A 12964-nucleotide genomic window follows, 5' to 3' on the forward strand; every position below is an offset into this window, starting at 1 on the left:
CTCTTTTCTTTTCAAAATTTTTAATGAGCGTCGTTTTTTATCCTTTCTTATCTCCCTAATTCAATATTTTGTTGGAAACAAAATATCCATTTTCCCTATAATTAAGTGAGTCAAAGTACAAATCTCCCTAGAATCCTAACTTTTCTAAAAATCTCTAGAAATCTACACTTTCTTTGCACTATCTAAAAGTTTTTTAATTCCTTTTTCTACAAATCTCCCTAGAATCTTGACTTCTCTAAATAACTTCTTCTACTCTGTTTCATCTTTTTTTTTCTTCTATCAATATACCTTATTAACTTTGCAATGATTTACCCTTTTGTATACCATCCAAGCCCACCGAAACCCCAAAACAATGGAACATAAAACCATGCCACACCATTCCTAGAGCGCTAACCGTTTATGTCTATGTTTGTGTAACCGATGAAGAAGTCGCAGTCGCCAGTTCTTGGTCTCGCCTCTTAGATCGTAGAGGACATCACAAAAAAATGTCAACGGTGTACAATCATGAGGCTAAGGTTAAAGTGGTTCCATCTACTGCAGCTTTTGATATCAAGATGTTGAAGGATGGTGAGAGTGACAGTAAGAAGGAGAAAAATAGGATTATGAGCCCTAGAAGGAACTGAGCGGGAGTGATGGAGATTATAGAGACATATATCTTTGTGATTCACCGTTGATGGAAAAGTAGTTTATAATTTTTAGGATTTTCACCATGAAATTCAAAGGCTATGGTGAATTAGGAACAAAAATAGTTAATGATTTTAAGGATTTTTTTTGAATTCTGAACCATGTATTTGTGTTTCTATGAAATTTAAGTTTTTTCTATTATTTTATTTAGAATTATTGATTATTGAAAATAGCAAAATTATTATAATTATATATAAAAACTAACACTGTTTTTATCGGTTATTCATATTTGATTTTGATTTTTAATTCTAAAATATAAAATTATTCGAATCATTTATTAAAACTGATATTAGTCTTACATCAATTATTTAGAATCGACATAAATATTTAACATCATTTACTATAGCCGAAACAAATATTAAAATCATTTATGTTAATTGATGCAAAATTGACATCATTTTTTGTAATTGATACATAATAACTTCAATTACAATAATTGATACAAATNTAGGATTTTTTTTGAATTCTGAACCATGTATTCGTGTTTCTATGAAATTTAAGTTTTTTCTATTATTTTATTTAGAATTATTGATTATTGAAAATAGCAAAATTATTATAATTATATCTAAAAACTAACACTGTTTTTATCGGTTATTCATATTTGATTTTGATTTTTAATTCTAAAATATAAAATTATTCGAATCATTTATTAAAACTGATATTAGTCTTACATCAATTATTTAGAATCGACATAAATATTTAACATCATTTACTATAGCCGAAACAAATATTAAAATCATTTATGTTAATTGATGCAAAATTGATATCATTTTTTTGTAATTGATACATAATAACTTTAATTACAATAATTGATACAAATATTTGTCTCAACTGATGCAAATTGTTTGCATCAACCAAATGTAAATCACTTACTAAAGTGATGCAAATTATTTTTGCATCATTTAAATCTGATGCAAAAATATAATATAAATGATGTATTACCATCTTTTTTTGTAGTGTTAGTTGACAAATGTTTAAACAATTTTATTCATTACATACAAATGTTTTATTGACAGGTTTTCAATAAATATTTTTAAAATACAAAAATTATAATATAAGCAAACCAAATTTTTAATCATAAACTATTATAAATAACATTATAATAAAATAAATTATTACAAATTTTTATTTAAAAAGTTCAGTCTGCGGTTTTCCGCGGATTAGTATCTAGTTATATGAGAATATTTCCAAAAATATGTACATTTTATTCCAAAACAAATTTGAAACGTTGATTGACAATGTATTGAAAACAATTTTTAGAATTAATTAGGTTTCTCGATCGTCTAACAAAAGTGATAATGTCATATCATATTTTTGCACACGAGAATTTTAAACCAGTCGAAGCATATTTTTACAGCACGAGAATTTTAAATCCGCTTTGACTTATTACTTAATTCCATTATATTTTAGAACGATAAATGATGTCGACAAAAAAAAAGAACGATATATGAAACTTTTCTTGTTCACAATGACTTAATAAGATTTTTATACTATAAGAATGTTACATGCAAAAGTTTTTCATATTTTAATAGAAGAAATTTCTTCCGTATTGGTTTACTTGTCAATTTGCTAACTCAAGATATAAAATACAAACGATAAAATAAAAGTACGAACTACGAACCTCAAATACTTGTTCATGATTATATATATATATATATATATATGTATGACGTACACATTTTTCATAACATAAAATATTTTTATAATTATTCTCTACCCCCTAAAAGGACCTTGCCAACAACCATCTCAAAACTTAGTTCCGACGAACCACACATATGCTTCGTCGCTTCCTCAGCCAAGCGTCGCCACTCTTCTGCCTTCTCTCTCATTTTTTTTCCTTTCTCTCCATCCATCAGCTCTCTAACCAACTCCTCAACCTCTTCCCTCCTTACATCTCCACTAATCTCCATCCCCACCTCCCATTCATCACAACAATATTTGCAATTTGTTTGTTGCTCTGCAAAGAACGGCCAACACACCATTGGAACTCCATTTGAGAGACTCTCCAAAGTCGAATTCCATCCACTATGTGTTAAGAAACCTCCAACTGCCGGATGAGAAAGGACGTTTTCTTGAGGACACCAACTCGCCAACATCCTTCGATCAGCTGTCTCTATTAGAAACTCTGGTGGAACCATAGCCACATCACCAACTACTAAATCCGGCCTGATCACCCACAAGAAATCTTTCTTTGTTGCTGCCAAACCCCAAGCAAACTCCACGAGATGTTTTGCACTCATCACTGTTATGCTTCCGAAATTAACATAAACGACACTGTTTGGAGATTTGGTATTGAGCCAATCCAAACACTCCCTCTCCTCTCTCCACAAATTTGTTTCCATTTGTCTGATCTCACTATCCTTTTTCATCTCCCGCTTCACCAGTAGTTGGAGCGGTCCAACAGAGTACACATGAGGTATAATAGATTTAATAGATTGGATGGTGTCATGTTCGAGCTCATCGAATGTGTTAAGAATGATAGCAGAAGCGCGTTTGACTCGGTCAGCCTCATGAACAAAAAAGTTGAGCATTATGTCGTCAGGATTAGTCGTTCTGATGAAGCTTGGGATGTCCTTTAGTCTTAAGTTTCTCATTGATGGTATCCAATCTATTTTTGTGTCTAAGTTCTCCTTGGTTAAGTAACTCTCATCTGCCAATCAACCATCATTATATAAGCAACTATCATAAAGCACCTTATTAATATGCCAACTTTTATGCATTTAATTTGCATTAGTAATATAGTTTAATATAATTAAGAGTAAAAGATAGTTACTGTTGGTCACCACAACAACGATAGAGAAAAGTTTCATAGACAATGATATGTATTACGTATCTATAATTAGGTACCTCTATTCTAGGTATCAAGTATCATATATAATTTAAATATTATCAATGAAAAATAATAATATACTCTTCCAAGATAAGAAATTAAAACAATGTTGTAGACTTGTATGTACCTTTTAGTGGTGATAACCCCTTCTCGATGAAGCTATAGAAATATAGATAAGCCAAGAAGCCACAAGCACTGGTTGTCCAAAAAACAACATCCGGGACTCCAAGTTCCTCCGCAGCATCAAGGGTAAAGCTCATTATACCGTCCGATACAATACTACTCACCGGAGGAACATCATCTGCCGTGTTGATCCGCCTGAGAAGCTCCTTGAATGGAGCTAGACAGTTTTTCTTTGTGGACGCACAAAGAGGAGGGACGTCCTGGGTGGCGTCCTTGTTGGTCTCGGGAAGACCATCAGGAATAGACTCGTACCGGAAAGAAGGAATCCCGTTGAGGGCGTTGGGTCCACGGGAACGGAGGAGACGTTTGTGGTTGTAGATGGTATTGACGAAGGTGACGTGGAAGCCTCTGGTGTGTAGGAGTTTAGCCACTTTCAGCATCGGGTTGATGTGGCCTTGAGCCGGGAAAGGCACGCAAACCACATGTGGTTTTTGTCCTCTAGAAACGGTTTGAGATGCCATTTTCTTTTTCTCGTGTGCCTGAAAAAGTTTTTTAATAAGTAGATATGTATGTGAGTGAGTGACCATGAAAACAGTTTCTCTAGGCTTTAAGGGACTCCTCAATGAGGGCGAGGGCATATGATTCTGGCACATAGGGATTATCGACAAATCTGTCACGTTCAATAATTCCACAGATAACGTTGATATGCGGCCAAGAGAAGATTATGATTCTCTACAAGTACAATGTACTGTAGTCGGTCGATAAAGTAAAAGCCAAGACTTGTGGCCCTATATGGCAATAATTCGTGAAAGCATTGCTTCTTAGCGTACGTGAGATATCGTTTAACTCGTTAATGATCTTGTATACATCTTCAGAGGATTCAAAGACTGAAAAATAAAAATTTCAGACTTCGTTTATATTAATTAACTAGAAATTATATTTTTATACGGAGATAGAAATTTTGGTAACATATTTGAATTACTTACTTTCATAAGTAAAAAAAGGTATTGCGATAAGAATTACTGCTAAAAATAAGAAAATATATTATAAGACCCTTTTATATAATGCACACGTTGATTTGCTCAGAAAATTTAAGAAACCATGCATGTGCTAATCGTTGAGATCATTATAAGTTGGCCATGGCCAACTATATGTAATTTGGGCTTCATATTGGCGCTGAGCCTATTTTCCTTTGAGGGCCGGTTCTAAAAGCATATTCTATTTAAACTACGTTAGTTCAGTCAAATTTTGAATTTGTAACGATATTAGGTTTCTTTGGTTTTAAATTTAAAATAAATTTGTTAATGAGTGGATGTCTATGTCTCATATCATTCCTTACGTGAGATGTCGTTATGGTACATATAACGGGATTGTTTACCTATGCAAACCCAAGGTCTGGTACTTTTCTAAATTTCTCCTAACGGGATTTACTAGCCGCTAGATTTAAATGAGATTAAATTCTAGCCTTCTCTCCGATTCTAATTGTAGCATCCTTTGTCCTCTGTTGCCCTAAAAGAACCTAATTAACAACCATTTGAAAATTTGATTTCGACTACCATGCACATGCTCCGTGTGGTTTGTCCGCTAGAAACGACATCTCTCATGCCGTTTTTTGTTTTTTTTTTTTGTGCGAGAAAGAAAGGATAAAATGGATATGTATGTGGTTGTTAAGTTAACTGTTTTGCTACGCTTTAAAGGACTTCACAATGAGATGGCTTGACCATATTATTCTCGCACGTTTACATTTTCGATAATCTGCTCCATGTGCGAAGATTTCCCATAAAATTAATACTCCGTCGGTAAGCTAAATGTCATATACTAGTGGCGCGCCCTAAAAGTCAATAATTCGTGAAGGCGATGTTTCTTATGGTGAGATAGACTCTGATTATACAGAGGTCCGTGCGAAAAAAAGATATTCTGAGATATATACAAAGCAATATTACACAGACCACGACGTCGTCTCTACAAATACTAGAGTTCGACATATGCAAAGCAAACCTTTCTAGAAATAGAAAAATTAACAAATAAGTGTTCATGTTAATCACGTACCATTTTTTAAAAACATAAACCTTTTTGTAATCATCTTTATGTTTAAGTTTATTTATATTGTCTCTATTGTCTTTTGCTGTCTAAGAGGACCTTTGTAACAACCTTCTGAAAATTTAAGTCCGATGAACCACGCATATGCTCCGTCGCTTCCTCTGCCAAACGCTGCCACCCTTTTGCTTTCTCTCTCATTTTCATTCCTTTCACTCCGTCCATTAGCTCTCTAACCAGTGCCTCAACCTCCTCTCTCCTCACGTCTCCACCGATCTCCATCCCCACCTCCCATTCATCACAACAATATTTACAATTTGTTTGCTGCTCTGCAAAGAACGGCCAACACACCATTGGAACTCCACCGGAAAGACTCTCCAAAGTTGAGTTCCATCCACTATGTGTTAAGAACCCTCCGATTGCCGGATGAGAAAGAACTTTTTCTTGAGGACACCAATTCGCTATCATCCTTCGATCAGCTGTCTCTATTAGAAACTCTGGAGGAACCATTGCCACATCACCGGCTACTAAATCCGGCCTGATCACCCATAAAAAGTCTTTCTTGGTCGCTGCTAAACCCCAAGCAAATTCCACGAGATGTTTCTTACTCATCACTGTTATGCTACCGAAATTAACATAAACGACGCTGTTTGGAGACCTAGTATCGAGCCAATTCAGACACTCCATCTCCTCTTTCCATAGATTTGTTCCCACCTGTCCAATCTCACTCATCTCGTCGATCTCCCGCTTCACTTGTAGATGAAGCGGTCCAATAGTGTACACTGGAGGTATCATAGATTTAATAGATTCAATAACATCATGCTCAAGGCTATCAAATGTGTTGAGAATGATAGCCGAAGCGCGTTTGGCTCGGTCGGTTTCATGGACAAAATAGTTAAGCATTATGTCTTCAGAATTAGTTGCACGGATGAAGCTTGGGATGTCTTTAAGTCTTAGGTTTCTCATCGATGGTATCCAATCTATTTTTGTGTCTAAGTAACTCTCATCTGCCAAAATTCACCGTATGTATTTAATTTACATCAATACTTTAGTTTAAATTCAGAGTAAGAAAGAAGTACGGGTTGGTCACCGTAATAATGACAGAAAAAGTGGCCAGACAATGATATTTATTACGTATTTATATTATAGGTACCTCTATTTTAGGTATCATTTAAAAAGTTTAAATTACGAATCAAATATTATAACAATGCTTTATCAAATCTAAATTAATAGCAATCTTTGTACACATACCTTTTAGTGGTGATAATCCCTTCTCGATAAAGCGATAGAAGTGTAGATAAGCCAAGAAGCCACAAGCACTGGTTGTCCACAAAAGAATCTCCGGGACTCCAAGCTCCTCGGCTGCATCAAGAGTAAAGCTCATCACACCGTCCGATACAATACAGCTCACTGGAGGAACATCATCTCCGGTATTAATCCGTCGGAGAAGCTCTTTGAGCGGAGCTAGACAGTTTTTCATGGTGGACTCACAAAGGGAAGGGACGTCCTGCATGATGTCCTTGTTGGGCTCCTCCGGTAGACCGTCTGGGATGGACTCGAACCGGAAAGAAGGAAGCCCTTCAAGGGCGTTGGGACCACGTGACCGGATGAGACGGTTGTGGTTGTAGACGGTGTTGACAAAGGTAACATGAAAGCCTCTGGCATAGAGGAGTATAGCCACTTTCAGCATCGGATTGATGTGGCCTTGAGCTGGGAAAGGTATGCAAACTACGTGTGGTTTTTGTCTGCTAGAAACGGCATATGATGCCATTGTTTCCATGTGTGCCCAAAAAAACAAAACAGAAATGGATATGTATGGAACACACCTTCGGTAGGCTTTAAAGGACGTAGAGATTATCGACAATGAGATGGCGAGACAATGATTCTCGCACGTAGAGACTATCGACAAATATACACCACGTGCGAAGATTTCCAATACCCATGGGTATGAGTAATCTTGCCAACAGAAGATAAATGGTTATCTATTTGTACGTTAGTATGAAAAAAGACAGACTAGTGGTCACATAAGGCAATAACTCGTGAAAGCAATGTTTCTTTCTCCACACTTATTTAGATTTTTTTTCTCTGTTAATATTTTTTATGAAAATAATCTTTGTGCGGTAAATTGTTATATATTCCATAAATTTAATTATATTCCTTTATTTTTTCAAACAAATTAAATGTATTACACACGATGAAAACAAGAAAAAACAATTCGACTTAATCTTACATATTTTTATGATAATCTTATGATTTTGTATTAACTTTGATCAGTATCAGGATTCTTTCCTAAGAGAACCCTGCTAACAAGTGTCTCAAGATTTACCACCGACGAACCACACGGATGCTCCGTCGCTTTCTCCGCGAAGCGCCGCCACTCCTCCGCCTTTTCTCTCATTTTCTTTCCTTTCTCACCATCCATGAGCTCTCTAACAACTGCCTCAACCTCTTCCCTTTTCACATCTCCACCGATCACAATCCCAACCTCCCATTCATCACAAGAAAACTTACAATTTGTTTGTTGCTCTGCAAAAAATGGCCAACATACCATAGGAACTCCGCAAGAAAGACTTTCTAACGTCGAGTTCCACCCGCAATGCGTCAAGTACCCTCCAATTGCCGGATGAGAAAGAACTTTCTCCTGTGGACACCAACTAGTCAGCATCCTTCGATCCTCTGTCTCCACTAAGAACTCTGTCGGAATCACTGCCTCCTCTCCGGCGACTAAGTCCGGCCGCATTACCCATAGAAACTCCTTCCCCGTTGCCGCCAAACCCCAAGCAAACTCCTCGAGCTGTGTCACGGTCATTTTTGTTATGCTTCCAAAGTTAACATAAACAACGCTGTTTCGAGACTTAGTATCAAGCCAATGCAAACACTCAGTCTCCTCTTTCCATAGATTTGATCCCATCCTTCCAATTTCACTATCTTCTTCAATCTCCCGGTTTACTAAGAGATGAAGCGGTCCGATTGGATAAACCTGTGGTAAAATGGATTGCATAGACCTGAGTATATCATGCTCCAGGTCATTGAACGTGTTGAGAATGACAGCAGAGGCGCGTCTAGTTCGACAAGTCTCACGGACAATGAAGTTGAGCATTATGTCGTTGGGATCAGTGGTACGGATGAAACTAGGAATATTTTTCAGTTTTAGATTCTTCATTGAAGGTATCCAGTCTATAACTGTGTCCAAGTGTTCCTTCATCAAGCTAATCTCATCTACAATATCCATCACTCTTTGTTTTACAATTTAACTTACAACATTTAGTTATAAAATTAAAGCACAAACGGTAAAAAAAAATAAAAACATGCACAAACGGAGCATGATCGTACGGTTCCAGAGCTAGCTAGTAGGCAAACAAAGTGGTCTAGAGAGTGAGGTTTGCCTAACTGGGTTGAAGGGTTTCATCAGTATCCTTAAGGCCAACCTAACTTTCTAGGCATAGAGTGTTATGTGGGCCTAATTGCCGAACAACCTCTTAAATGATAAATCCATCGTGGTGTCGTAAGGATTTTTACGTTAAATTTAAGGTTATTTAAATCAATAATTAATGCAAGAAAACGTACCTTTCACTGGACATAAACCCTTCTCAATGAAGAGATAGAAGTGTAGGATAAGCCATGAAGCCACAACCACTAGTGGTCCAAAAAAGAACCTGGGGGACACCAAACTCCTCCGCAACGTCAAGAGTAAAGCCCATGGCACCATCTGATACAATACAGCTAACCGGAGGAACATCCTCTCTCGTGTTAATCCTCCGGATAAGCTCCTTGAATGGAGCGAGACAGTTCTTCATGGTGGACTCGCAAAGGGCGGGGATGTCCTGCGTAGCATCCACATCAGTCTCAGGTAGACCGTCAGGTATAGCCTCGAACCGGAAGGAAGGAACCCTGCCGAGTGCGTTGGGCCCACGGGACCGGAGGAGACGGTTGTGATTGTAAACGGTGTTGACGAAGGTGACGTGGAAGCCTCTGTGGTGGAGGAGTTTAGCCACTTTCAGCATCGGGTTGATGTGGCCTTGAGCCGGGAAAGGCACGCAAACCACATGTGGTTTTTCTGCGTCACAAACAACACGAGGTCCCATTTTGTATCTCTCTTTTGCCAAAAGACAAAATGTGAATATGTGATCTAAAACTGGGTTATGCTTGACTGTACGCTTAAGCTTTGAGGTACGTACCCATTTATAGAAAATCGGTGAGCCCATGTGTTTAAAATAGCCTTCACGTGGCTACTGTTTGAAAAATTAGCGTTATCTGCCTTGTGCCATCTCGAGGCCCGAATATGTCTTTAGAGCATCATCATTATTGGTGATATAATATGTGTCTCTTAAATAATTTTTATAATTAACTTTATAACTATTTTAATACCAATGTCTAAAAGAAGAGATATTATCTAAGATTTATTATAAAATATTAATTTCTTATATTTTTTTCTTTTTTTAAAGACACATATTCCTTCATAAGATCATCCTTAGCTCATAAACCCACTTAAGTGTCTTAAACATTAAATAATATTAAAATTAAAAACACTTCCACATTTAAGGGTATGTTATTGGATATTAATTATAAAAAAAATTGAAGACTTCAACAAAATCATCAAAAGTGAATAAGTGAAATATTTTTAAGGATTGGTAGAGAGTATTCTATAGTTTTGTTGATTATTTTTCTAAAATCTTGTAAAATGCTCCAAACAATGTTTGTATTTTTTTTGATATTTTTCATGACTTTTTGTGAAGAAAGTGTATAAAGTCATGAACTAATAACATAATAATTGAATTCATTAGTAATCATAGATTCTTTTGTTTTAATTGAATAACACAAAATTTTAATGACTTTATAAAAGTCTGAATCCAATAACCTAAATTTGTTAAGATTTTAAATGATTTTTTACAAATCACAAACTAATAACACTAAACATTAGTAGAGCTTAACAAAATTTTAATATAATAATAACATATTCTACATAACATTTAAAATATTTAAAACTCTATTCAAATCTTAAGGGGGGTGTATTGAACTTGATATTTAAGGAGATTTGATGGGATTTTAATATTTTATAATTTTGAGTGATTTGAGTAAAATTTTAGGAGATTTGATTATTTGTTAGAGATTTTAAATGATTTGATTAGAAAATGATTTGGAATTTGGTGAGATTTGGTTATTGAATTTTAGGTGATTTTAGGATATTTTTTTCTAAAAAAAAATAGCAACTTGGATTTCAACATGTCTCGTTCTCGAGATGTTTGAAGTCTGATCATGTTTTGTATTAGTGAGATCTCTACTTCTCATGTGTGTACTTTCACAATGTACTTTCAAATCATCTACTTAAAAGATATATACAGACATACAATTTACGAGTTTTGCATGCGTTAGAATGGAGGATTTGATAACAATGAGCACTTCAGATTGGTGTGTGTGATTATCATTCAAAGGGACTTTTTTTTTTCTTTTTTCTTCACGTCTTGTAGTTTGATTTTAGGAGTAAGCTTTTAGTATAGGACCATGGGTGATGATTGATGAAGGACTTCCCCTCTTTTCAATGCGACGACAAGTGTTATTCTGTTCCAGCAAATGGTAAAAAGACATGATATTTTAATTTATTTAGATATAGGATCTATCATCCATATTTTTTGATGATTTGTTTTCTTTTGTTCTTTTCAGACGTCTTTGTGCCATTCCCAAGGGAAAAAAGTTTAATTACTTCTCTGTGCTTCTGGATGTTGTTGAATTTGAATCATTGCTTTCTGGATGGAGAAGATGCGTAAAAATTTGGCTAACTATAGTAAGACAGCTTTCGGAAGAACACTCTATTTATTAACAAATACACACCTTCTGGTTTTTTAGGTATATGTATTTGAGAGTTAAGAGACAAAGAGAGAGAGCAAAGAAGAAGACAAGTTGCAAAGATGGGGTTCTTTTTTTCTTTCGTCGTTAATGGATGGAGGTTCTTTTTAAAAGTGTGTATTTTGTAATTGGTTTGGAATGGAACTCTGTTTATTAAAAATCCTTCAAAATTTCACCATCAAAGGTGAGATTTTGTAAGTCATATTTTTGAACTAAAAAATGTTTGAAAAGTCTCCTAAAATCTCATTTAGTAGTATTTTAAAAAACTTTGTGATATTTTGAATAACAGTAGATTTGAAGTGAGATTTATAAATTATTGATTGAATAACAAGAGATTGTGAATGATTTTAAATGATTTATATAAATTTCAAATTCAATAACACAAGATTTCGGATGATTTTTAAAAATCAATGATTCAATAACAGTGGATTTTAAAAATACCCCCAAATCTTCTAAAATGTTAAGTTAAATACACCCCCCTAAATCAATAACTCCCACTAAATGTCTAGAGTGTTTTTGTAGAGACGCTTATCTGTCATTAAAGACACCTACTAAACTATATTTTTATTTTTATTAGTTTTATATTTAAAAACATCCAAAAAAACTAATGAAGGTGCTCTAAACTCACTAATGAAGGTGATCTTAGGTCATTCCAACTGTAGAAAGAGTTAGATTTTCTATAGAAAAAAATTATACTTTAATTGTACAATTATATTTAATTTTTTGTAATAAAGCTGGCCACTTATGAAAGTCCATGTATTATAAACAGTAGAAGGAACAATTAAACAAGGACTTGTAGAACCATTTATTTTTTCTTTCCTATCTTTTTAATATATATATATATTTTTTATTTGTAAATACTGTAGTTAAGAAACTAGCGTTTGGGCAATTCCAAACCCTGGTTCAAAGCAATTCCGCAACAAATTCCTATCATTTAAGCTCTTGGTTATTGCGATTTATGCTTCTAGTTTCTAGCCACACCAATGGATTGAGGAATAATGGCATTATGACCCCGGTCTCAAGGACCGGTGGTTACCGAAACCTCCTCAATCCTCTGCTTCCATACTCCCTGTTTACTGAGCCTAATCATGTTCAGTCTACCAATTGCAGGGATAATCTTCCTAACTCCATGCTCAGGTATGTTCCTAATTTCTTTGGGTCAAGTCGAATACAAGCCTTGTGTGAATTTCTTAATCTCTATGTCTATTGGTTCCACTGGAGAGAGAACCCACCTGCTCTGTTTCAGCTTCACAACCATCATATATGAATCCTGCTCTCACCTTCCAGTGCACCCAAATTGTTGTGTAATCATGGCTATTCAGATCAGAATTCAAATTGTCAAAGTCCTGACCTTGGTCACTTCCCAACAATTCTAGCTAGATACCTCAACTTCCAGCCTTCTGCCAACAATGCTAAGACATGGATCATATTCTACAAAGCAGCTTC

The 12964-nt window shown here is 35.3% G+C and overlaps 3 protein-coding genes across 3 annotated transcripts; all 3 read right to left on the minus strand.

Annotated features, from left to right (window-relative positions):
• Positions 2232–4263, minus strand: LOC104756586 (UDP-glycosyltransferase 85A5-like). The gene is made up of 2 exons (XM_010479194.2): positions 3642–4263; positions 2232–3334 (listed from the first exon to the last, which is right to left on the minus strand). The coding sequence occupies exons 1-2, from the start codon at positions 4222–4224 to the stop codon at positions 2391–2393; spliced, it is 1527 nt and encodes a 508-aa protein (XP_010477496.1). The 5' UTR covers positions 4225–4263; the 3' UTR covers positions 2232–2390.
• LOC104756587 (UDP-glycosyltransferase 85A5-like) lies at positions 5542–7601 on the minus strand. The gene is made up of 2 exons (XM_010479195.2): positions 6926–7601; positions 5542–6681 (listed from the first exon to the last, which is right to left on the minus strand). Exons 1-2 carry the CDS (start codon positions 7452–7454, stop codon positions 5750–5752), a joined length of 1461 nt encoding a protein of 486 aa, XP_010477497.1. The 5' UTR covers positions 7455–7601; the 3' UTR covers positions 5542–5749.
• Positions 7842–10334, minus strand: LOC104756588 (UDP-glycosyltransferase 85A3). Its single transcript, XM_010479196.2, is given in 3 exon segments — positions 7842–8893; positions 9242–9284; positions 9286–10334. Coding segments are annotated over 3 exon segments (1596 nt in total). The 5' UTR covers positions 9880–10334; the 3' UTR covers positions 7842–7934.

The sequence above is a fragment of the Camelina sativa genome, chromosome 17 (genome assembly GCF_000633955.1).
Source record: "Camelina sativa cultivar DH55 chromosome 17, Cs, whole genome shotgun sequence".
Lineage (NCBI taxonomy): Eukaryota > Viridiplantae > Streptophyta > Magnoliopsida > Brassicales > Brassicaceae > Camelina > Camelina sativa.